A 27,253-nucleotide genomic window follows, 5' to 3' on the forward strand; every position below is an offset into this window, starting at 1 on the left:
TCAGGACCTCTCGGGCAGATGGGGGCAGAGGCACCTCTGTGCTGGGACCTGTGTTCACTCTTCTGCAAATGGCGAGTGGGCAGGCTGGGAATGAACCTCAGGGCTGTGCATCCCTTAAGCCTGGACCTTTCCACTGTATCAACATGCCTGCCTCACACAAACAATTCTACCAGCATGGGGTCAGTAACATTCCATATATCAGAGGCGAGGGAGAAACTGATTCTGCCTGGAAGAGAGGTCAGGGCAGGCTGCAGAGAGGAAGGTGTGCACAGGTGAGGTCCTGAGGGGTTGGGAGGCAAAGGGAACGAGAAGATTTCCACATAAAGATCTGGGCCCTGGCACCTCACTCCTGGCAGCCTGTCTGCAATTCACTCTGGTCACCCCTCTATGGAGCAGTGTGCCTGGCTCAGTCATCTCTGTTGATGGTTTAAGCCTAGCAGCCTTCAGCCAAATGTGGCAACTGTGTAAGCCAACCCCCAGCCAGCTCCTAGACCACTCAGATGCCCATCAACGTGTACGAGGCTGGGGTTACTTCTCCTGGGACCCCAGAAATCCTCAGATTTGCATGCAATGCAAATGGGCATGGGGGGGGGTCTGTGGGTGGTCCCAATTCTGTTCTTGGGAGCAGTAGTGAACAGCAAGCCTGTTGTGGGGAAACTGGCACCTTCACTGGTGGCCACGCTGCTGGGGCTGGGCGTGAAGCTGCCTCCGGCCCTTGGAGAGGAGTGTGAGGGAAGGGAGGCGGCAGTGCTTTTTATACACAGGAGCTGGAGGAGGGTGATGGCAGCTTGGAGGAAGTCATCACTGCCACGGTGGAGGGAAATCTGGAAATACTGGGCAAGTGGCTCCCTTCATCCCACCGTAACCCCAAGCTCCTCAGCCCACTTCTTTCCACCGGGCACCTTTGGGCCTCCCTCGAGGTGGAACAGCCAAGTTCTGAGTCTCTCTTTGCTCTGAGTCTCTCTTTGCTCAGAAGCTCATGTGATTCAATTTCTTTTCTCCAACCTTTCCCAAGACTGCAATACCTCTTGGAAAGGATGTGACCAAAAGTGGCTGAGGCATACTGGGCAGAGCTGCACTATGATTTATGCAAAACCATTACTCCGGCCGCCGCATCATTCTCCCTTCCCCTTTTCAGCAATCATGTATCCCATTAGCCTGTTTGATTGCCGCTGCTCGCAAAGGGGCACCTTCGCTGAACCGTCTTCAATGGCCTCTGGATCTCTCCCCCGAGGGAAGCCGGCTAATTTGGAATGTGGTCGTGTGTATGAATCCGACACAGCCCCAGTCACAATCGCGTGTCCTTTTCTGTAGCTGCTGTTTATGATCACTTTGCCTTGCCTCTCTGGGAGCCGTAATTCACAACACACTGGAGAGAGCCTGGGTGTTCTTTTCTCCATGAACCCGGGACAGGATGTACACAAATGTGCTAGCCCCTTCTTGGTGACCAGGCTAATTCCTCAGCTGGCTGGTGGCTGCTGCCTCTCATTAGAGGGATTCCCTAAGCACTATTTGCTTGACACATTTTCAAGGTTTTTAAAAGCAGAAGCCTTTGCTAGTTTTCCCAAGTTGGCCTAAGGGTCCGCTGTGAACTGCGGCAGAAATTGGGGAAATTTAATAAATGTTGATCAATGACTCTGCCTTGCTTTCCTGGTTCCTCCTGAGTAATTTCCACAGACTGCTTTCATGCCAACCAATGCAAACAGGATTTCGGATCCAAGCTTTCAACTTACAAAGGCAAGCTGACAAATCTTTATAAAACAGACACCTACCTAATGATGTCTGTCCACAAGTCAGATGCAAAGCCATGGCTTCTAACTTGCGCTCCCCTAAAGATCCCCTATTTCCCTTTCACAGTGGCTGGTGTGGTGGCATCACACGCCCACCCAGCGCTCAGTGACATAACAGATCCTGACGATGGTCAGCATTAACACCTCTGTCATGCTCGCCGCAGAGAAGAAGTTAACAGCCCATCTACAGACCTCGGAGATGTTTTGTTTTTGTTCCTTTAAAAATGAAGACGAGTGCCTCCAAAAAAATATCCCTTTTTATAAACCATGGTTTTTTATGTGCATCTGAAGAGCCCAACACATTGTTTTCAGTTAAGGAATCATTTCATAGGGGCCAGGCACGGTGGCTCACACCTTGTAATCACAGCACTTTGGGAGGCTGAGGGAGATGGATCACTTGAGGTCAAGAGTTCGAGACCAGCCTGGCCAACATGTCAAAACCCCGTCTCTACTAAAAATATAAAAAGTAATCAGGTGTGGTAGTGCGCGCCTGTAATCCTGGCTGCTTGGGAGGCTAAGGCAGGAGAATTGCTTGAATGTGGAAAGCGGAGGTTGTAGTGAGCCGAGATCATACCGCTGCACTCCAGCCAGAGTCTCACAAACAAACACACACACACAACAAAAAACAAAACCAGGAATTACTTCATAGGGAGACATTTCCAAATTGTGAGCAACAAATTTTCAGTATTGCTTAGGGTGATAGGATACCCAAATATTTTTGCACCAGTACTTATCCCTACTAGGTATAGAAGTAAGTTTCTGGGTGACAGTGCAACAACTTCTTTAAAAAACTTTACAACATCCTTTTCTCATATTCACATAGGCCAGGATACCCACAGATAACTGGAACGCTGATGCTTGGAAGGTTCTGGAAGAAGAGCCTTTCCGATCCATACAACTAACTCTAGGCAGCCCTGGAATTCCTGCCCTGTTTTTTACGTGTGTACACCCCAGAGTTCCAGGGAGAGAGTTACTCTTGTCTCAGTGGATTCGGCCACACAGTGGTAGAGGTATCTTTCGGTTATTATTATTTTTTTTTTTTAAACTAAGAAACAAAAAAAGGGAAGTGTTCTTGTTTGCAGGCTTCTGGGATGCCTGAATCTCCCCACCTGGTAGATTTGGCCTCACCAGGGCCCCCTTCCCACACTGGACAGGCACCAAGAGAGCCTGGCCATGGCCCTGCTCTCCCCACAGGGCTGGCCCATGCGTCCCCAGCTGCCTGGGCGGTTCTTCACTGTGTGACCAGGCTCCTCATGTACCTTCTGTCTCAAAGGGCTCCAGCTGCGTGGAGGCTTCCAGCATCACCCCTGGGACCCTCACAAGCTGCGGTTTTCATGCGTCTCACTGCTGGGAGGCTCCTGGGTACTCATCTGCCCAAGTCTGGGGGCACTTTCTCCCAGGCCAATTGAGGATGGAGAATTATTGCTGCTCCAGTACGACAGGTCTAAGGATTGCGCAGGGTCTGAAACAACCACATGTGCTCAATGTTGTCCTGCTTTTCCTCTCTTTTTTCCAATAAAATCTTTCATAACAAACATTTAAACATAAAGAGGCCCACAAAAGGTCTTCTTTTATAATTATGAAACAAACTAAATATTTTTCTGCCTTTTTTCCTGTGTTACTGGGAAGGAAGCTTTAAGATCTAGCTTACTCTCCTCATTTCAAAGGAAGTGTCCTGAGAGGCAGGGAGGTGAAATGACACTGGGGCCACACAGCTGGCTGGAGGTGAAGCTGGCACCAGTGCCGAGGCCCTCTCCCTTCCTTCCACTCACTGCTCGCCCTCCTCAGTGCATCCTCCGCCTCCCTGCCTGCCCAGTGCTGCTTCGTGGAGCCAGCTTCTAGAGCCTCTGAGCCCCTTTCTTCTTAGCCTGGCTCTTCTGAGGCACCTGGCTTTGATCATTATCTGCAGGTATAATCCTTAAATCCAAGTTTTTGTTTGGATGGCTCAGCTTTCACTGCCTCTCCTCTAGCCTATATTTCTGTGCAACCGAATGCTTCCACAGCCTCTTACAACCATCAGAGCTCTGCCATTCTCCAGGGCACGGCAGTCACAGCCTTGGTGCCATCTTCAGTTACTCTTTGATCTGGCTTCAGGCTGTCACAGTGATTCTGAGAGCTCATTCCCCTTGGAATCCTGCACCAGGGCTCTGGCCCGTGGTCTGATGTATGGAGGGGTTACCGTGTGCTAGGCACTGGGCTGGGTGCTGAGGACACAAAGATGCCACAGCACAGTCTCTGCTCCCAAGAACTGCAGTGTGGTGGGGACCCAGTCAGAGCCTCCTGCTAGGACTATTATGCAGATTCACAGGTGCCCGGCTACCCGCTGGGCCTGACTGTCCCGGCTGTCCCTGTACTGCCTCCTCTCTGGCCCAGTACCTGGCATACATCATACAGGGCCTCTGTGCTGCCATCTGAAACCTAAGTTTGTTTCCATTATTTCTATTCCCAAGCAGGTTTTCTTTGTGGGCATCCATTTCCAGTTGCTGGGACATGAAGCCCCTGGAGGGCCAGGTGCTCTCCCGCACAGAAGTGGAGTCTGAAGGCTGGAACTGGTGCTCTCTGCAGACCAGGAGCTTTTGTTGGGAGGGGCCTGCTTCTCCATTTGCTCTCTCTGCGCTCTGCCACTGGGACGTCTGCTTCATGCTGCTGCTGGCCCACTGGGAGTTCAGGCCCTGCAGCCAGCATGTGACTGCTTTGAAGTGCTTCTGGGCTGAGATGATGGTCCTCTGGAGGATGCTGCAGGGGAAGTCCTCGGGGAGCCAGAGAGAGTGGAATCAGACCTGGGCGGCGGGACCTGGGAAATAATTATCACCATGCCAGGAAGGAGCATTTCTTTCTTTTTTTTAAGAGTCTATTTCCTTGTTTTGTTTTTTTTCCACTAGAGCCCCATGTTGCTATGGGAACGGGTGGCATGGGAGCCCAGAGCCACTCACTGGCCTGGCCGAAGCCCGTAAATAAATTTTGCCTCGCTCTAGGCCCTGAGCTGAGTGGTCCTGGAGGGCAGCTCAAGCAGCCACTTGCAGACTTTCTGTCCTGCTGTCGGCTCCTGCAGATGCTCCTCTGACACGCTCATGGGCTGATCACTCTCCCTGGATAAGAAGCGGCAGCATGCAGAGTGGTCTGCAACCTCCCACCCTCCCGGGTCCTTATGTTTATAAGACATAAACTCATTCATAGCTCCCAAAATCCAAGGGCCAGGATCACTAGATCCATTTTACAGATCAGAACTCACCCTCCTCCTTCAGGGCTGGCTGCTGTTTTCATTCACTGATGTCTCCACCATCAATCAGGTAGAGCCATTGGAAACCTCACCCAGAGTGGAGGGGCTTTTTAAGGGGATTCCTTTCTATCAGGTGGTGCAGCTGCCATCCCCTTAAGGAAGGGTCCTGCCTCAGTTTCTCCCCAAGATCTAGCACAAACTGGTGCACACAGCATGCTCAGAGCCACCTGCTTATTAATGCTTGACTCATAGAGTTCTGAGCCGGGGTGCAGCTGGGCTCATTTTGCACCTTGCCATCTATTATGCCTTTGTGGGAGACGCAGACTGCCTGGATTCACATTCTGATTCTGCCACTCAAAACTGGGGTGATCTCGTACAAATTAGTTAATGTCTTCAGCCTCAGTTGCCTCTTTGCTTAAAACCAAACTTTTTACTGCCAAAACTGTATGCTATAAGGCATAGTTTTCCCATAAAAATACCATGTGGGGCAAGAAAAAGTGGTGCCTCCCCCTCACTGAGGAAACCCCAATTCTGGCTCAGATAAGATTCATCCCCTTGCCTTCTTTTTCTTAGCAGTTTTATCACTTGTGTATGCATGAATGTTATAGTTAAACTTTGCCTGCTTTGGAAGTTTCCATGAATGTAATCCTAGTATACATATTCTTTGGTGTCTGGCTTCTGTCCTTCAACACGCTGTTATGTTCATCCACCTACATTGTATGAGATGCTGTGCTTTGCTCATCCATCCTCTGTGGATGGACGTGGTGTCCCGTTGGGTTCAGAATGAACAAGGCTGCGGTGAAAGCATCCTCACTCTTGCCTCCTAACCTGGTACAAGAGCTTTGTCGGAGGATACACATAGGAATGGAAGTGAACGCTCAGCCAATGGGTGAATGTGTGCACACGCTCCTTTAGGACAAAACGCCAAACTCTTCTCCAGAGTGACAGGGTCAGTCCATCCGCCCACAGCACCGGAGGAGAACTGCCCACTTCTCCACAATTTTGCCAACACTTAGTATTGAGTTTCCTCATCTTTAAAATGAGGGTGAGTGGAACCTACTTCATATATGAGGATTAAATCATGTAATAAAGGGCTGGAAGAGAACCTGGCACACAGTAAGTGCTCAGCAAATACTAGCTACTATTATTGTAATTAATACTAATGATTATTATTATAAGGGTCCTAAGCTAGGAGATGCTGAGATATCTGGTGCACATACTTTTCCATTTACAAATGTTTCTGGTTTAAGAAAATCCTCCATATGACTACAGAAACTCTGTCTTGGAATGCCACGGCCTCTCGATAATGAAAAGTTGGTTTATTACATCTTTTCCTTTATTGCTTTCTTTGATTGACTGGGAGAGGGAGAGATGGGTGTACAGATCAGATCACTCACCCATTCATTCAGCTAACAGGTCCTCTGTGCTTACATGTGCCAGGCACCATGCTAGGTGCCAGGGATACAAAGATGAATCTAACACAGCCTCCCTCCTCACTATATAGATTCAGTAGGTAAAATGGAACCTGAGAGCTGCCTAAAGCCTGTCAATACCATCCTCAGTTTCTGTTATTGACTTGGTAAAAGCTTTCATGTAGGTTCTTGTGAGCAGAAGCCCTGTCTTTCCGAACACCTTGCAGAGTTTCCTTTCCCTACAGTCCTTTTTAACCCTCAAGACTGCTTGTGGGCCCCTGAGCTCCCTGCGTACTGAGAAAAAAATCACTCCAGAACTTTCAAACCCACGTTTTCATAAAAGCCATAAAAAGAAACAGGCATAACTTCTATTTCTTGAATACCACTGACTGATTTTCATGGGTGCATAGACTTGATTTTATTTACTCCCAGCTGGGTTTCTTTAAGGAGGTAGGTATGTGCCTTTGTTATTTGCTCAGGTAATTAATAACATGAAATGGAAGAGTTGCTGGAGACCCCGCACATCAGAACCAGTGCGGTTCTGAGCACAGTTTTGGGGGCTGAAACTAAAGATTCCCTCGATGTTTGTAATGTTGTTGACAAGGTCCAGTTTATTTTAGACACAGGAGACTTAGAAGAGGAGCAGCGTCTGTCTCCCCAGTGGCTCAGAGTTGATTAGCATTGAAGGCAGGTGGGCAACCACACAGGAATGACCAAGAGCTTGCTAAGCTGGCACCGGAGACCACCATAAAGTGACGGAGGAAATGGTCGAGAAGGACCTCCTTGGCCACAGGCAGTAGGGAGAATCAGGTGCGTGGAAACAATGGAAGCGGAGGGTGGATGTGCTGAAAGACACACCAACATCGTCTGCCATCTAGTGCTGAGCATGGGAGGAAGACAAAAGAGTGGGGGGAAGCGTTCGAGGGTGAAGAAGAGACAGGCGTGAGCACTGGGCCAAGCACAGGGGAGCGTCCAGAGCCAGGCGAGCAGGCAGCAGAGGACGACAGAGGCACACACTGGGGGAGTGAAAGTGGAGTGCTCTGAGGAGTTAAGATAAATGATAAGGATGATGCTGAGTACACAAGGAACGGGGGTCACAGAAGGAAGTGCTGGAGTCTTTAAGCGGTAAGCACTGGGGGAATTTATTGACAGAAGTTGTAAACGTAGCTAAAAAATTAAATGAATTCGTTGCTGCAGTGCTCACAAAGGAAGATGAGAGACAGATGCCAGTAGCAGACGTGCACTTCCCAGAGGAGAGGGACGGAATGCCACAGAAAATCAGAAGCGTGCCAGAGCAGGTGATCAAGAAATCTAAACTCACAGACTACCGAGGCCATGGTCGCCTGAGAGCTGGACGGATCGCAGGGAAGCGGGATCGGAGGGAAGCGGGGAAAATTAGCATGCAGCAGACGGAGGCTGAGCGTTTGGATGCAGGAAGGCCTGGCCGACTGGAGCAAGACAGATACACACCTACAGCGGGCAAGAAATCCCAGTCCGCCTTAGTTCAGACAGGCCAGCCCGGGGGGCCTGCTTCCACGCACTGCCTGCTGTCTGCCTTCTCCTATTCCAGCAGCCGTCCGGGCGTTTGGAGTTCGGGGCAGTTTCCATGGTCACTGTGCAGAGCCCAACTCACTGGGCTCCTGCCCCCCAAAACGACTTCAGGTTTCTCTAAACAGCCGGCCGCTCTGCTAGCTGCTACTTACACACTGTCCAGGCCACTTCCCGCCTTCTGCCGAACTGCCCAGCCACCGTCTTCTCTTGAATGCTCTTCACAGGAGCCTCCATGCTGCGCTTCCCTACCAGTCCCTGCTCTGCCTGCCCCTCTCTCTATGGGGAAGCACCTGCAGAAGACAGGCCGACCTGCGCCATTCGGCAGTGTTTGTTCACCCAGATTTCCCTGTATCGTACGTGCACAGACAGACCTTTCCACGCCATAGACCAACTCCATCGATAGTCTTTGAAGCTAGCACAAAGTCTCTGGGTTCACAAACACGGAGTAGCTAAAGGGACACAGTGTTTCTCTGGCTCTGAACAAAACGAAGGCCACTGTTATGGACTGATGCTTGTGTCCCTCCCAAATTCCTCTGTGGAAGTCCTGACCCCTAATGGAATGGGATGGAAGTGGGGCCTTTGGGAAGTGATCAGGTTCAGCAGAGGTCATGAGGGTGGAGCCCCCATGATGGGATTGGTGTCCTTATAGGAAAAGAGACTGAGCGCTTGTGCCTGCGCCCTCTCTCCCTCTCTCGTGGAAGTGCACACACCAAAGAAGGCCGTGTGAGGACAGAACCCAGAAGACGGCCCTCACCAAGAACCAGAGCCTGCTGGCACCCTCACCTCAGACTCCCAGCCTCCGGGACTGTGAGAAATCAATGTGCTACTTTAGCCAGTGGAATAGCCAGCAGAGACAGCTGCTGATGTTACTTAGCAAATAAGTAGGGACAGACGGAGGAAACCCTGCATCCTCTGCCCTCCAGGCCACGCTCCGTAGTGAGGGAGGTGCCCTGACCCCTGTTTCTGATGGCACAGTTCTGGCTCCCATGGGACTGTGAATCAGGGTGGTGCCGCACACTCATCTCCAGCCTCCTGTCCTATGCTGCCGCCTTCCCCAGCTCCATGAAGTGCTCGCGTCCATGCGGTCATGTCCTCTAGAGCCGTCTCTCCCAGGAATCCTGCCTGACCAGCCCAAGTCATCCTCCTTCCCTGATGTGACCCCTGTCCCTCATGCCTCTGAACTTTGCCATACTGGCTTACACACATTTCCACTGTTCTCTGTTAAGACTTTTTTCAAATAATGTCCCAGAACCCAGTATGCTGCAGTAAAGAGCATTCTCTGAGGTTTGCTATATTCTTGATGCCCAGTAAAGTTCAGCTTTATTGTACATTTTTTGTTTTTTGAGTCAGGGTCTCACTCTGTTGCCCAGGGCTGGAATGCAGTGGTATAATCATAGCTCACTGCAGCCTTGAACTCCTGGGCTCAAGCCATCCTCCAGCCTCAGCTTCCTGGGTAACTGGGACTACATGTAGGTGCATACCACTGTGCCTGCTAATTGGTTTTCTTTTTTTCTTGCTTTTTTTTTTTTTTTTTTTTTTTGAGATGGAGCCTCGTTCTGTTGCTGAGTCTGGAGTACAGTGGCACGATCTTGGCTCACTGCAACCTTGGCCTCCTGGGTTCAAGCGATCCTCTTGCCTCAGCCTCCCATGTAGCTGGGATTACAGGCATGTCCCACCATGTCCGGCTAATTTTTGTATTTTAAGCAGAGATGGGGTTTACCATGTTAGCTGGGCTGGTCTCGAACTTCTGGCCTCAAGTGATCCACCTGCCTTGGCCTTCAAAAGTGCTGGGATTACAGGTGTGAGCCACCACGCCTGGCCTTTTTTTTTTTTTTTTTAAAGTAGAGACAAGGTCTCACTATGTTACCCAAGTTGGTCTTGAATTCCTGGGCTCAAGCGAACCTGTGGCCTCAGCCTCCCAAAGTGCTGGGATTACAGGTGTGAGCCAACGCACCTGGCTTATTGTGCCTTTTTGTGTGCTCTGAGAATGAGATCCTGTCATTATGTATTTTATGACTTAAGATGTTTCCTGGCCCAGCATGGTGGCTGGCTCATGCCTGTAATCCTAACACTTTGGGAGGCTGAGGCAGGTGGATCACCTGAGGTCAGGAGTTCGAGACCAGCCTGGCCAACATGGTAAAACCTGTCTCTACCAAAAAAAAAAAAAACACAAAAATTGGATGGGTGTGGTGGCAGGCACCTGTAATCCCAGCTACTTGGGAGGCTGAGGCAAGGGAATCACTTGAATGCAGGGGCAGAGGTTGCAGTGAGCTGAGATTGCGCCACTGTACTCCAGCCTGGGTGACAGAGTGAGATTCTGTCTTTAAAAAAAAAAAGTTTCCCAGTTGGCAACACTACTTTGAGGCTTTTTTCCCCCTGATCAATAACTGATTCAAAAAGACAACTGAGCAAGTTATTCACTAGCCAAATGGGATGGATTACAAGTTAACTAGTGACCTACTATCCAACCCATTTAAAATGGCTGGTCCAATCTCCACCAAAGTGGTCGGGGCCCCTTGCACAGATATTTTTGGGAAACTCATCATGAAAGAGAGGTCTTACACTCCAACTTCAGAGCTCTGTAATGGGAAATCATTCGTCATCTAGAATAGCTTTGAAAAAAAAATGTCCAAGATGCTTTTCTTCTTCCTTGGTCACTGAGGAAACAGGTTTGGGACTGAGGGCAGCCCTAGAAGAAGGCTCTGAGCAGACTCGCCTTGCTGCTTCTTAGCCTTTTCTGACTTGAGAATTCCTTCTGTTGTAATACAAAATTTCAGAGTTCCATTTAGGAATTAAAGAAAAAAACCAGTCTAAAATTTTGGGGGGGATGCACTGTATAAAAAGCAAGAACTGCAAATGAAACATAGTTCATTCGATTTCAATATGTTACTATGTAAAAATTTCAATTGTTTATGACCTGGTGTTTATAATTCTCAAATTTTTCTTTAGAAAACATCAGTTGGTTTACTTTTATAGTTTTCAGGTTTGTTTTGAAATAAAGAGGCAAGAGGAAAAGTTCCAGGTTTCTGTTTACAAGCTCCTCTCTGCAAGAAACACATTGTAGATGTGGACCATTTTTATTCTAAATAAATACAAAGCCAAAATGAATTTAAATTATCACAATATTTTCACATTTATAAATGCTTGAAGTGCCAGAAACACCTTGATGTGTTCTGGGGAAATTTTAATTCCATAAAGACAATGCATGAATCCTGAGCACAGGGCCCATTTGCTGGACGGAAACGAGGAGCCCTGTGTTCAAAAAGCACAAAGAAACCTTTCTGCTTTCATCTAGGGTCTCTCTCTCTCAAGCTGTCACGCTAGTTATCATTTGCTACTTAATGATGTGCTACCTCGGGCACAGGGACTGCCCCCCCCCCCACCCCCAGCCACTGTAGCCCCTCACGGGCACCCAGGGCCCTATTCTGTGACTTGAGCTCAGGACTCACACCAGACTCTGGTCCCGTCCATCCCTGTGCCAGGGCCCCTGCTGGGGGTGGAGAGGGCAGTGATCATGCGTGAGATGGGGGGGGGCAGGCCAAGCAGAACCCAGGCATCCTGGCTCAGGGAGTGGGTGGCTGAGAGCTCATGGCAGGAAGGTGGGAAGGGGCAGGAGGCGGGATTGCGTGTGGGCTGAGGCTCCAAGGTCCTGGTGTGTGTTCCACTGTGCTGTGGAGCTTCATTTATAAAACACAGTTCAAAGGTAAAAAGACCCTAAGCATTTCAAGATGGTGCCACAGAGCATTAAACCTCATGTACTGGGTCCCATGCGACTGTCGTGGTGGCACACCATAGAGCCAATCCTGCATAAATCTGAGAAAGATCATGGAAAAGTAGAATTGCAGAAATGTTACTACTTTTATGTTTCTCATGTACCTCTTGCATTTCGACCCATCATTCCCTCTGCTGCCTCTCTTAAACCAGCGGTTCTTTGGAGGTACACGCTTGACACAGTGTGGCGATGAAACAGCAAGGGAGTGACAGGTCAGCAGCACGGCCGCCTGCTAGACACCATGCTCAGAGGGGCAAGGAACCTCACACAATTGCTGTCATTTGGGAGGGCTGAGGACTCAAGAGACAAGGGATGAGGTGTTTGACCTCTCAAGGCGTCTGTGGTTGGCCGATTCCACAGAGAGCTGTAGAAATTAGCAAAGCAATAGGAGCTGGCTTTCATTTGCCAGTGAAGAGATATGAAAAAATGATAATGATATCCCCACTGTGCAATTCCAGGACTTTCTCCTTACCAAGCTGTCTGAACAACAGGCCATTAGCAGGCAGAACAAACAATTCCACTTAACTCAGGAGGTTGCATTTACCTGTATATCAGGAAATCTCATGGCACCTCTCATGAAAAGAGACCCTTACCTCATTTGCTGTGTTGTGTGTCCCAACGATACGGATGAAGGAGGCAGGCTGCCTTTCAAAACTCACTGACTGCCAGGACCTGGGAGAGGAAACAACCATTTGCCTGGTTAGACGGTGCAGTTAACTGACAGTGTGGCTGATGAAGTCATGTCCACTGAGGGAGGGCTTCCTGTCCTCGGAGACTTGCACTGTAGGAGGGGCTGGGGGCAGGGCTGCACCTAATGTATGGCTGAGAGAGGCGGGACATACACAGTGTCCCTATTCAGAAGCTTACAACCCCATCACAGAAGGCACTCCTCCCCATCTGTGAAGGTCACTTAGGGTTCTTACAAAGCCCTCCATAAACAAGCACAAAGTGCAGACCAGGCTCATTAGGACAAGAGTGTGGACAAAGAGATGTAATCACGGTGGCAGGAGTTCATAAATACATTTCCCCATCTATAAAATGGGGCCATGATGGGGCCCGCCTCAGGGCTGTTGGCAGAATGACCTCAGTCATTCGTCAGACACGCATCTGAGGGGGAGCAGTTACTCAGCACGGGAGGCTTCTGGGAGGAGGAGAGTTTTGAAGAGGGCAGGGATGTGGGAGGGCTGCGGAGTTCCAGCACTTGGGTTGGGGCAGCGGGGGTCCTGCACTACCCTCTGACCCCACCACGTGAGTGATGGCACATGGGGGTTTTGGCAAGTTCTCCACAGGCCTCTACCCCCGCCTTTCCCTGCTTCCAAAATGCCACCCCCCACACCATCTATTCTCAAGACTGGCCTGGCTCCGTCTGGGTGGTTTCCAAAGCATCCCCGATATTTTAAAGGCAGTTCCTCATTGATCGGCACGGGCCAGGCCAGCTCATTGAAGACTTGGCAGAGCAGGCCTGAGCGGACCCTGAGAGGAGGAGTTTTGCTCTTGGCTGAATGCTCAGCAGCTCATCAGAATGTACCGGAGGAGTGCACGGCACCCACGACTGTAAACTCCAATCATATTTTCTGTAATAAATGTGAGGAGTTCACAGTTGATGCCATCCCTCCTCCGCTCTCACAGTGGAAATGCCAGCTGCTGGGAAGCTGTTTCCTGTAATTGTCTAATTACCAAGTAATGTTAGCAAAGAAAATATCTATGTATTTGCAGTTTGCTTTCCCCCTTTGGTTTCAGGTGTTCCATCTTCCCTCTCACTATGAACCTCCCACTGAGATTGATTCACTGCCGCCTGGACACCCGTCCCCTTAAGGTCATTAAAAAGTCATTACCATCTTGTGTGCAAAGTCTGTGCCCCTGAAACCAGTGTTCTGGAAACAGAGTTAGAAAAATCACTCTCTCCGTAAAAATGCTATTATTCATACATGAAAGTGACGCCATCTGACCATGCCCAGGGCTTGTGCTGGTGCCCTATTTTCTTGGTGAGCGACTGCTGTCCTCCCAGACCCCCAGCTCTTTTGGAGGGTCTGCTAGATGGGATGCAGCCCGTGGGCCAGGTAGGGGTCCTGCAAGACCCTGTGTGGTTTCCACAGGCCTAGCTCTCTTTTGCCAGCCAAGCAGTGGAACTGACCACACACTCATGTCCTTCCTCCAGCAGGTGGGGGGAAGTGAAGGGAGCGGCCCCTGGCCAAGGTTCACACTGGGACATCAGAGTCCCATCCCTGTCCCTAAAGGAAGCTAAAGAGTACACTAAAGCTGGCCCACTGGCTGCTTCTCAGGCCACGCCTCCAGGAAAGAGAAACAGAAATAGGATGAGTGACAGTAGCTGGTGACAGCTATTAGGTTCCAGTCACAGTTTCACAAAAAGGACTGGCATAGGGAGGTGGCAGGAGTGGAAGAAACTGAGCAAAGATTTTGTTCTTCTCAGCCTTGTAGCTCGATGCCTGTCAAATATCCAAGTGATTCTGGACAGTTGGAAGCTCTTGGTCCTCAACAACATGTGTGTAGCTCTGAGAGTGAAGGCAGGCCCAGAATCATGGCCCTGTGGTCCCACGTACTCCTCCCTCCATGATGCAGAGGAGGTTCAAGGAACCCAGGCAGTGAGGTCTTGCTGGCAGCCATCCTGGGCAGAGCCGGCCTGAACCTGGGTCTCCCTCCCCTCTCCCTTGCTGCTCCTCTTGCCTCCACTCCCCTCTCCCTATGCCAGGCTTCTGGCCCCACTGCCCTTGCTTCTGCCTGGGGAGGCAGGGGAGGCAGGGCTGGCAGGGTAGCAGCCTGAGCGGGAGGGAACATTTGAGGAGATCAGAAGGTCTCAATTTAATACCAATCCTCCATTACACTGCATTAATATCTAATCACACTGGACTTCAGCCTGAGAGTTGAATATATGATTTCATTTTCAGCAGAGCTGGATACCAATTCCAAGACCAAAGTATCAGTAGTAAGGGAAGCTGGTTAGGACGAGGAAATGAGCATCTCTCTCTCCCCATCAGATTCCATTTCCCCGGAACTTCTTCAGAATAACTTGCCACGGCTGCTGGAAGGGGAAATGACAAGGTGGCACTGGAGTGGTCACCACCACGACTGTGCCACATTTGCAATCACTGTGAAACCTCAAAGGAGCTGCCTCGGCTGAGATTTCACAGGGCCAAAAAACGCCAGCATTGTTTAGTCAATGCAGAAGCTTGGCTGCCATGTTTATTGGGCTTTATTGATAGCTGCATAAATATTCCAGCTCACCAGGCACTCAGAATCTCTTCTCCAGTAGGCAAAATGTGCAGGAAAGACAACAGACCACTAGAGGCATGGCAGCCTGCCCAGTTCAGAGCCAGGGCTGGGCGCTTAGAGGAAGGTGTTTGAACAGGAACAATGAATGTCAAAAAATAACTGTGGTCTTAATAAAAACAAAACAGCTTAATAAAAACAAAAAACCCACACAGGATTGAAGTCCCAACCCCATACTGGCTCTGACTGGATGGACTGTTACCCTCCCCTGAGTCTACTTTCCTCATTTAAGCAATGCTAACAGAAATAACACCGGTCACCTGCTCGCAGAAACACATGTAGAATGAGATCCCAATTATGTCCAATTGTAAATATGTCTCTATACACATAGGTATTATTTTTAAATTTTAATTATTTTTTTATTTAATAAAAATTTTAAACTTATTTACTTTTTAAATTTTTTATCTTTTGTTTATTCTTCACCATGTACACAAGTGCAGAACTATACACACATGTATTAAAACATAGGTGTCTGTAAGAATGCTTGCTAAAATGTTGGTCCGGATTTTAGCTTTGGATGGAAGAATTTCAAGAGCCATTTAGTTTACTTTGGTGCTGTTCTGTACTGTTTGAACTTCGTAGAATGTATACTCCATTTAAGCAGTAGACAACGTACCTATCTTGCCTATTGTCCGAGGACTTAATAATACAGATCACATGGCATGGAGCCAGTGAGAATTCCAGCGTTGCATTATTATGCCAAGTACTCCAGTGGAGAGGACCATGGGCAACAGTCAAGACGGCAGGCTTTCCTCCTGGTCTCTCAGGACTCGGGGCAATGTGGCACAGGGGTGGAGAGCATGGGCCCTGGACCCTGGCTGCCAGTGTTTGAATCTTTATTTTGTGCTTTTAACAGCTCTAGGACCTTAAGCAAGTTGCTTAACCTCTCCAGGCTGCAGTCTTTCATCTGTAACATGGGAATAATAGGAATAACTACCTAAATTTTTTGGGTAAAGATGAAGTACATTAACAAATGTAAAACATCTAGAAAAGTATTGGCATACATTAAACACTAAAAAAAAAAAAAAATAGTTGATAGTGTTACTACTACTATAATTACATTCAGCCAATGAGTCTGGACAAGACACACTGTGTTTCTGGGCCTCATCTGTGAGTTGTCAGGTTTGACAGTATATGATTCAATGATTACCACAGAGGTTCTTGGAGCACCCAAGGCGACTCCCATCAGCCCCCATGTCTTGGAGGCAGACAAGAAGCTGGGCTTTGGAAGAATTAAACAAGTATGTTTTGAATACATCCTTGCACTTGGCACCTGCTGGGTGTTATGGAGGACGTGCAAGATGTAGTGCCCCTTCCTTAAGAAGTGTGTAATCTCACCAGGGAGATTAGCTCTCCTTCCACAAACTCATTAGAGAACAATGCAAACAGTACAGTGGTCCCAACTTATAAACCGGTGGTGTTCCAAAACTTGCCTTGTAGTTGGTTGTTTGATGCTTGGAAACAATTTTTCCATAGAAATAAGGCTATAAATTTTGAGAGGGTGCCCAGGCCCACCCACAAAACTCAATTTAACCCATAATGAAGCTAAAATACTATGTATATGAAGTTTAAAAAAGGAAAAAAAGAGATATTGTTGCCAGAGTAGTAATTAAGCAAGCCAGATAAACAAGGGATTTAAAACAATCTTTCTAAAGCTGCTGCTTGAGGAATGAGGATTAAATTCTGTAATGCAAATGAAATCATGGGGATGTAGCTGGAACATGGTAGGCGGTCTGTTAATAGGGAAAGTTAAAAAACGGGCCAAGTTTGTCATCCTAAAAGCCTTTCCCATCCACACACCACTGAGTGGTTTACAAAGTGTCTTAGAGTCGTGATCTATCTCATTTGGTTCCCAACACCATCTTTTAGGTAGGCAGTCAGGCAATCTGAATCCCATCAGAGGCGAGGAAACTGAGGCAAAGAGAAGTAATCTGTGTGACATCCTAGAGCTGTCAGGATACAGTCAGCAACAGAAGCCAGATTTAACGACTGTGAGCTGAGGTTCTTTCCACCAAAGGGCAAGATGAAGACACCAATCCAGAGGCCAAGGCACTGACTAGTCACTGTCCCCTGGGTTTTATTTTGCTGGCTCCCAGAACATTACTGACACCTCATTTATGTGTTTGTGTCATGACTCCGGGGCCAGAAATCCCAGTGGCCAGAACCATACGGATCATACACACGAGCGGATCATAAGGTGGCCTCAGGTAAGTGATCATCCGCTAAAGTCTCCGTTTCCCAAGTGAAGCAGGGGTGGGAACAGTACTTACCATCTGGGGTTGTGAGGACTCAAGGAGAAAACACAAAGAGCATGGCACGTGGTGAAAGCAAATTAACTGTTGGCTATTACTCTCACATCTTTACATTCACACATATGGCAAACTGGAAAGAAAAGAGGCTCAGCAGGTGCTCTCTCTACAAAAAGATCAGTATGGAAAAAGATCTCAAACAGAAGGCTTGCTCAAAAGCACGTTAGAGGACAATATGTACAATATGGGATTACACACACTAAACTGTATGCGTGACTCAGGAAAACATACAGGTCTGTAAAATAGTGTGAAATATTCTGGAAGGATAGATGCTAAATTCATGACAGTGATTGTTCTCTGAGGAGAGGGCGAGGACTGGGACTGCTGATGGGGAACAAAGGAGATTTCAACACTAACTAGAATGTTTCATTTCTTTGATTAAAATAAAGAAGACTTGAAGTATATGCAAAAAATATTAAATATGGTCAATTCTGGGCATAAGTATGTGAGGAAATGTTATATTATTTTTATTCTCTTATGTATTTTAAACATTCTCTTATGTATTTATTGAAATAAATAAAAAGAAAGAGACAGAAGAGGAGAAAGGGATTAAAACAGTGTCTGTGTTCAGGTGGGCAGGAATTTGCCAGAGATGGAACTAGCTAAATTACAAATATAAAAATTAGGGGGAAAGTGGAGTTGGTCCTGCAGTAGCAGTGTGGATCTGGCAGGTGGTGCTGCTGGCTCCAGCCAGCTGTGTCACCATCGGAAGGAAGCAGAGGACAGGAGAGCCACCGGGTGGGAGGAATGTACAGTTGCCATCAGCAAGGGCAGGGTTTGCGTGAGTGGTTCTGGATGACAAGGACACTGCACAGGCCCATAAGTGATGAGAGAAAGGGTGACTATAGTGCTCAGTAGAGAGCAGCTCTCTGTCCTGAGCCTTGATCTGCCTCCTCTGGAGATTCAGGATCCTGTGGCAAGGGTGAGGGTGCCTAGTCTGCTTGAATCTGGAAAGTTATGTGACTCTACTGCACATGCTATAAAGAGAAAGCACATATCAGAACTTTCCTGCAGCAGACCTGCTGAATACTGGGGCGGCAGAGACAGGAAAGTATTTGGCCAGGGCCAGACTGGCAAGTAAACACAGCAAACTCAACACATGGCATAGTCTGCATTCTCTCCACTAAAAGGGCAGTAAAGAAATATGTTTCCCATCAAATATATGTGTTATATATTAATTAATTAATACATGCAAACACATGCATGACCACAAAACAAAGAGGAAGAATGAGGAGGTGTAACCATCTCTCTGTATCGGCACCTCAGAGAGAAGGCACACAGAAAGCAAGTGGATTCACACCACAGAACCCTAGAAAGGCTCAGGTCCTCAAGTGACCAGCTACTTTTGAGGGTGGAGGTGTGCAGGGGGCTGAACCAGGAAGACTGGTTGAAAGAAGGAAAAAGGAGCAGGTGCACTTCTCAAATCCCTTCCCCTCCTTCCTGCATAGTGGGGACAACCATCCCTTCACCTTGATAGGAGACACACATTTCCCTCTGGAGATCATGAACAGAGAAGATCTGAACTCCAGGGCCCTAGGCACAGCAGAGGGTAGAATCCTGTAGCAGCTGAGAGCAAAGGAGTTACATGGAAGTCATATCCCAGATGGTGAGACCCCCCCAGTTCCCTTCCCTCCCTTGGCTTTCAGGCCACTGTGATATAGTCTTAAATCCCAGGCAGGAGACTGCAGAGTCTCTTTCGGGAGCTGCTGACTGGCCCAAGAGGAAAGAGTTACAGATACTGTACGACCTTCCCTCTCTCTGTCCCTCTCTCCTTTCTTCCATAAATATCAATCAAGTCCTTACTATGGAATAAGCCCATTTTTAGACCTTGAGGATTTAGCATACAACAAAGTCCCTGGCCTCAAAGAGCTCATGTTCTAATGGGAAGGAGACAGAAAAAAAAAAAAAAAAAAACCCACAAAAAAACAAATTTATCAGTGTTAAAAAGGGGCTATGGAGAAACACAAAAGAGTGTTAAGTAGACTGGGAGGAAGGCATTGCTTTAGTTAACATATTTAGGGAAGGTCTCTTCAGTAAGGTGACAAATGAGCTAACACCTACACAACTGGAGGACACGGCCACACAGATCTGAAAGAGCATCCCAGGGAGAAGGCACAGAAAGCACCAGTGTGCTGGGCAGGGGTATCCCAGTGAAATGTCTAATCCCTGCCTGGCCCTCAATGAAGCCCACAAACCCATCCGTATACTGGAAGCTTCCAGCCAGCTTTCACAATGCCTAACATTTAAAAGGGAATGATGGCAAGAAAAGCCTGGGCTGCTGCCCCTAAAATGTAGGCAGGGGTGACCATGGGTCCTCCACCTTGGGGTGGAGGCACTAACAAAGCTCTATTTTAGGGCCCACCCCTACAGACTGCACACTGTCCTGGAGCCCTGTGGAGCTGGACCTGAGGTCAGGAGAAGCATGGCCTGCTGTCCTCAGGGCTTAGATGTGCACAGGCTATGCACCCAGGGCTGAGGGGCAACCAAGGTGCTGGCTACCAGAGCACAGGCTGAGGTAAGAGCACCACGGACATTTCCCACCCGCAGGCCTAGGCCACTGTCACTGAAGGTGGCACTGCCCTCTCCAGGGAAACAAATGAAAATAAAAACAAAATAGACCAAAACCTGCAAAAAAACTGCAAAAGCAGTACTCAGAGGGAAGTTTATAGACTTAAGCCCCTATATCTGTAGAGGACTACATGCTCACAAACAGGGTGTTCCCGATAAGTCCTGCTCTCGCAAACGAAGCAGGGCGTTCCCCATAAGTCCTGCTCTTGCAAACGAAGCAAGGCAATCCTTCCCTGTTTACAGGGAGGACTAAGGAGCCAGCTGCTAACAGCAGATCCTGGGGGCTTGTTTATGTGTAAACATCTTGAAAATCCAGAAAGTCAGGGAAAGGTCAGAAAAACAACAATGTGTCTTGTGACTTGGCAACATTCCACAAACGACTGTATAAAATAAAGCAGAGCGCGCCATTCGAGGCGGCTGCCATGTTTGTCTTGTCTTGTGTTGTCTTGTGTGTTCATTCCTTTGTTTAGGAAACACGCGGACCCCAACATCTGGCACAGTGAGCAGGGTCCGTGGCTCCACAAGAGCAAGGAACCGGAGGGGGAACACCCTGAGGAGGTAAATAAAGAAAGGGGGACCCACGGGAAAATTATGGGGAATTCCACCTCTCTGGCCTCTGAATATTTGCGGTTACTCCAGGGACTGTTGATGTCTATAGGAGTAGAAGTTAGTTAAGGAACATAAGACTTTGAAGTGATTGTTTGCCCATGTTGAACAACATTGTTATTGGTTTCAATATCAAACCAAAGTGCAGTTAAATCGAAAGGAATGGTTACAAGTGGATAAAGTCCTGTGTCAAGCTCATCAGCGAGGGCAAACGATGCCTCTGACTTTGTGGACTTTGTGTAGTTCCATTACTCAGGCATTAGAGTTACTTGAAACTGACTCGGAGCGTGGCGATACTGCCACAGGAGGTGAGGCATCTGAAGCTTTAGAGAGGAATGATCCTAGAGAGGAACATATTTACACCCCGGTTGTTGAGGACAAGGAATTGGAAAAAGAGCTAATGCCTCCTTCATCTAAAGGAAATTCTGATTTGCAGCGTATTTTAGAGATGTTACAACAGTTGTTAAAATTGCAAGGTACCGCTGCTCCTGTTTCTCCTATCTCTCCGCCACGAGCCTTCCCTGTTACCTTCCCTTCTGCTCTTTTGGAAAAGGATTTCCCTTTGCCTCCACCTCCAACCTCTTTGCCTATGTCGGGTCAGGTTTTCTCTGTGCCTCTTCCTCCTGTAGGAGAAAAGAAGGACTCGAAGGAAAAGGATGATTTCGAGGAATTAGATTTATTCCCAATAACATGGGCTGCTTTCGGCCCCAATGCTCAGTTCCCAAACGGTGGCCAAAATGTGACTTTTACAGCCCTACAATTTAAATTTTTGAAAGAAATGCTAATTATGGACCTCAGTCACCGTTTGTTCTTGGCCTTCTCGATTCCTTCTCTTTAGAACATATGATGATTCCTATTGACTGGGAAACGTTGGGACAGGCTGTCCTTGATTGTTCGCAATGGCTTCAATTAAAAAGTTGGTGGTGGGAGGAAGCAAGAGTACAAGCTAGAAAAAATGCTACCCAAAATCCCCCAGGACCTACTGAAGAGCAGCTTACGGGTTCAGGACAATACACCACTCTTAATGCTCAGGCAGGCCTAGATGATATTGCTCTCACTCAGATTAAAGCTTTGTTTATAAAAGCGTGGACTAAGGTTAAAATAGCGGGTAAAACTTCTTTATCTTTTGTAAAGATCCTACAAGGAGCCACTGAGCCGTATCCAGATTTTGTAGCCCGTCTTCAAGATGCTGTATTAAAGACTGTAGGTTCAGGCTCTGCTGCTAAAATTCTTTTGGATACCCTGGCTTTTGAGAGTGCTAATCCCAAGTGCCAAAAATTGCTGCGTCCTCTAAAAGCTAGTGGAGTTGATTTAGCGGAATACATTCGGGCTTGTGCAGGTGTTGGAGGAGCTATTTACAATGCTCAATTGTTTGCTGGGGAACTTTCTACGGCTTTAAAAGGCAATTCTAAACAAGGTATATGCTATCAATGTGGGAAACCCGGTCATTTTAAAAAGGAATGCTGGAAAAAATTAGGCTCTTCTGCTCTAAAAGAAAAAAAGGTTACCATCTGATATGTGTAAACGATGTGGCAAGGGCCGACATTGGACCAATGAATGCCGTTCAAAAACTGATAAAAGTGGGAATGTATTGTTACCCCTCCCGGGAAACAGGAACCGGGGCCCGCAGGCTTGGGGCCCCAACAACTACAATGCAGGCCTACCCCAGTACCCAGTGAGCAGTGGCTTACAACATCAAGGAATGACCTCGAGTCCTCCTTAAAGACATCTTACCCTACCCCAGTTTCTCAGCTTTATGCTGCCACTAAGCAGAGTGCCGCTGCTGACCTAGCTATTGTCCAACCTTATACTTTATCTCCTAATGGAGGAATATATAAGTTGGCTACCGGAGTGTGTGGTCCTTTGCCAAAGGGACATGTAGGACTTTTACTAGGTCGAAGCAGCAGTGCTATGCGGGGGTTAATGGTGGTTCCAGGAATTATTGATGCTGATTTTACTGATGAAATCCTTATTATGGTACAAGTCTCACAATGTATGCACCTAGAGGCAGGGGAACGTATTGCACAATTGCTTTTATTGCCTTTTTTTCCTTTCTTATCTAGAGATGTGTCTCATCAAGGAGGTTTTGGTAGTACTGGGAAAACTGTTTTCTGGGAAACTTTAGTTTCTGATCAAAAACCTTTATATTCATTGCAAATTAATGGGATACTTTTTGAGGGCTTAGTCGACACAGGAGCGGATGTATATAATAATGTTTGGCTCAATGGCCTGATCATTGGAAAGAGAAACAAGTATCGGTTACTCTATCCGGCCTAGGTACTGCTTCTATAGTCTACCAAAGTGTCGAGCCCCTGAGCTGTGTAGGACCTGAAGGACAACAAGGAAAAGTGTTCTTTTATATTGTTCCCATTAATATTAACCTTTGGGGCCGTAATTTTTTACAACAATTTGGTGTCTTTTAAAGCATTCCTCATATTTCTTCAGCTGCCAAAAATATGATGTTCAAAATGGGCTACAATCCTTAAACTGTCCCCAAGCCTCAAGCTTTACAATTAAAGTGGAGAACTACAACTCCTGTTTGGGTGGAACAGTGGCCATTATCTAAAGAAAAACTTAAGGTTTTAAAGAATTTAGTTAAGGAACAATTGGCCGAGGGGCATATTGAACCAAGTACTTCTGCATGGAATTCCCCTGTGTTTGTCTTGTCAAAAAAAAAAAAAAAAAAAAAAAAAGGGAAAATGGCACTTATTAACTGATCTTAGAGCTGTAAATACTTGTATTCAACCTATGGGGACTTTATCCCCTGTAACAGAAGAAGAATTGTCATTTGTAGAAAATAGAATTAGTAAAGCTCACCTTGATTATTTTGCACCCAATCTTCCACTTTTGTTGTGTCCTTTTCATACTCCCCATTCGCCAATGGCCGTTTTACACCAAGATAATAATATTCTGGAGTGGCTGTTTTTGGCTAATAAAGCCATTAAGAAAATTCACCCATATATTGATAAATTGGCTGAATTAATTATTAAAGGACGACATCGAGCTCGTCAGTTGCTTTGTGCTGACCCTATAAAAATTATTACCCGATTATCTAATCTCTGTTGGAAATTCATAAGGGTTGACAAGTGGCTTGCGCTGAGTATACTGGTTCTTTTTCTCAGCATTATCCTAGTAATAAATTATTTGCTTTTCTGCAACAATATTCTTTACTGCCATATAATCCTATCTCTTACACTCCAGTTAAAGGTCCCACCTTTTTTACTGATGCTTCAAGCAATGGAAAGGCTGGATACTGGACTTCAGACAATTCAAAAATTTCTCACTATCCATTTGAATTAGTACAACAAGGAGAACTTTTTGCCATTCTTATGGTTCTACAAGACTGGCCTCAAACCCCTTGTAATATAGTTAGTGATTCCCAATATGCTGTATATGTAACTAAATATATTTCTCAGATTTCTTTACCATTATTTCCTCAAACTCCTTTACAAAAATTATTTTCTTTATTATTTGTAACTCTTACTTCCCGCACTGCCCCCCTTTTTTATCACTCATATTCGTTCTCATTCAGCTTTGCCAGGACCTTTATCTTTTGGCAATAGTCAGATTGATTCTTTACTTATTGGCAGTGTCTAACGGGCTCAGGATGAGCACCAACTACATCATACTAATAGTTTAGGATTACAACGGTGATTTTCTATAACATGCCGTCAAGCCCGAGCTATTGTCAGAGCCTGCCCGTCTTGTGCTCCTATTATTGCACCTTTTTTAAGTCCAGGTATTAATCCTCGAGGCACTCAACAAAATCACATTTGGCAAATGGATGTAACTATGTTCCTTCCTTTGGTCGTTTAAAATATGTTCATCATACTATTGATATGTGGTCACATTTCCAGTGGGCTACACCATTACCCTCTGAAAAGGCTGACTCTGTTATTACTCATTTACTTACTTGCTTTGCAGTTGTGGGAGTCCCTGCTGAATTAAAAACTGATAATGCCCCTGCTTATTGCTCTCGCAAATTGGCTGCCTTCCTCTCTTTATACCATACTCATCATTCCACTGGTATTCCATTTAACAGTCAAGGTCAAGCAATTATTGAAAGAGCCAATGCTACCTTAAAATTACAACTTTTAAAACTAAAATGGGGAGATGGTCGAGATTCCCCAAAACATCAAATTCTGAAAGCCCTTTTTACTTTAAATTTTCTCAGCCATTGGTGCCAATTACAGCAGTCTGCAGCGGTGAAACATTTTCAACAGCCTTTAGAAAAGCCGCAAAACAGTAATCTGTGGGTGTATTATCCTTCATTACAAGGGAAATATTTAAAAGGAAAAGTTTTACAATGGGGCCGAGGCTATGCTCTTGTCCGTACAGGTGCCGGAGACGAGTAGTTGCCATCTCGACGGTTGAAACAGTGCCATGGCGAAGAGGAGCCGATCCGAAGAGTTCCTGAAGGAATTCCAGGAGCTAAATCTGATCGCTCAGAGAACATTCACCTTTGGAACTCAACGTGCAGATCCCCCGACATGGGGACAACTGAAAAGGTTAAAAAGCTGAAGGGGTTGTTCAACAAGCTGGGCAGCCCAAAACCCCACTGACTTTATTCCTGGCTATGCTGGCCGTAGTAAATTGTCAGGTAACAGCTGGAGAATTTACATACTGGGCTTATATTCCTTTTCCACCCTTATATCAAGGTGTGGCCTGGGGAGACAGAGAAGTCCCAGTATTTACTAATGATACTGCTTGGATGCCATCGCCTTTTTAAAACCAGGATCCTGAATTAGACACTGGCACAGTAAATAGTTCATATCAATTTGGGGTTGAAGGGTTACCTATATGTCTTGGGGGTAGTCTGCATTGTCTGCAGTTTTCTCATGAGGCTTGGGCTGTTTGCTATAACCATAGTCATATCTCTGCCTTTACTATGATTATTGTGGCTCAAAGTTTTAAGTATAATCATACTGCAGTACTTAATGAAACTCTGCCAAGTACCTTATCTTTATGCCCTATCCCTGATGTGTCCGGAGGTGTTTCCCAACTAGAGTGGACTAGATGTAGAAGTAGTGGGCCACGATTGTTGTTAGAAGTAAAAGGGAAGAGTCGTAAATACCTTGTTACAGATTGGAGTGTACATGGAGATTTTCAGACTAAATTCAGCCATGTCAACCTGCATTGGCATAAGGTAATCACAGCATTTCTGCAGATGGCAATGAAACTATTATTTGGCATGATGGTGGTCTATCACTCCCTATGCCACATTTGGCTAATACCTCACAAATACAAGGTCATATTTGGAAGTTGCTAGCTGCTGGTAAACCAATGTTCACTTTCACGGGAAACATGTCCTTAAATCTTACTAATATTGCTAACCCTTTCCATATATCTTTGCATCAAAATAGTTCTAGATATGTTATTGCATATGTAAGAAAGCCTTACTTGTTGTTGACAGGAATTTTTAAATGGGATAATAATACAGGGGTAGTTAACTGTACCAACAATTGTACATTCTTAAGTTGTATAAATACTACTTGGTGGAATAATAATTGGAATGAGTCTCATTCCGATTTATATATACTAAGAGCCAGAAAAGAAACCTGGCTACCTGCAAACTTAACACGTACTTGGAGTGAATCTGCTGGGGTTACTCAAATTTACAAGGTTATGCAAGATCTTGTCCACCGCAGTCGGAAAATGGTTGGAATCGTCGTGACCGCGGTGATAGGACTTGTAGCAATTGCTTCCACTGCCGCTGTTGCTGGATTAGCTCTACACCAGAGTATACAAAATGCAGAATTTGTGCAACAATGGCATGAACAATCACATTTGTTGTGGCAGCAGCAACGAGACATAGATGCTCATTTGACTGAACGAGTGGATAATCTGGAGCAAGTGGTTTCTTGGTTGGGAGATCAGCTAACAGTGTTAAATACCCGAGCTTTGTTGAAATGTGATTGGAACACTACCCAATTTTGTATTACTCCTGTTCCTTTTAATAGCACTGTACATAACTGGACTGAGATAAAGAGACTTTTAATTGGTCATAATAATCTTTCCCTAGAAATACAAGAATTAACACAGAACATTTCTGAAACATTTCGCAATCAGTTACCGTTGCTGACTGGTGCAGATTTGATGACTGGTATTGCACAAAGTTTGACGTCTTTGAACCCTATGAGCCCTGTAAAAACTTTGCTGACCTCTGTTTCTAGTAATGTATTGGTTGTTGTTCTTGCCTTTGTCATTTTCACAGTCTGCTGGAGACGGTACCAAAGGGCAAACACCGAATCCCAGCGAGCCCAACATGTAATGACGGTTTTAAAAGAAATTCAAACTTGTAAATAAGGAAAGAGGAAATGTAGAGGACTACATGCTCACAAACAGGGTGTTCCCGATAAGTCCTGCTCTCTCAAACGAAGCAGGGCGTTCCCCATAAGTCCTGCTCTTGCAAACGAAGCAGGGCGATCCTTCCCTGTTTACAGGGAGGACTAAGGAGCCAGCTGCTAACAGCAGATCCTGGGGGCTTGTTTATGTGTAAACATCTTGAAAATCCAGAAAGTCAGGGAAAGGTCAGAAAAACAACAATGTGTCTTGTGACTTGGTAACACTCCACAAACGACTGTATAAAATAAAGCAGAGCACACCATTCGAGGCGGCCACCACGTTTGTCTTGTCTTGTCTTGTGTGTTCATTCCTTTGTTTAGGAAACACGCGGACCCAACATATATCCAAAAGTAGAAAGGTTTCAAATAAACAATATAAAAATGTACCTCAAG

At 46.5% G+C, this 27,253-nt stretch overlaps 1 protein-coding gene across 2 annotated transcripts in view; it reads right to left on the reverse strand.

Moving 5' to 3' along the window:
- Positions 1–27,253, reverse strand: part of BTBD9 (BTB domain containing 9) — an 820,757-nt gene that overhangs the window by 6,866 nt on the left and 786,638 nt on the right. For both annotated transcript variants that reach the window (XM_050787637.1, XM_050787636.1), the window contains one exon: positions 12,339–12,417. In XM_050787637.1, the coding sequence (XP_050643594.1) occupies positions 12,339–12,417 (79 nt within the window). The remainder of the gene's footprint in view (positions 1–12,338; positions 12,418–27,253) is intronic.

Source organism: Macaca thibetana, chromosome 4 (assembly GCF_024542745.1).
Source record: "Macaca thibetana thibetana isolate TM-01 chromosome 4, ASM2454274v1, whole genome shotgun sequence".
NCBI classification, from domain to species: domain Eukaryota; kingdom Metazoa; phylum Chordata; class Mammalia; order Primates; family Cercopithecidae; genus Macaca; species Macaca thibetana.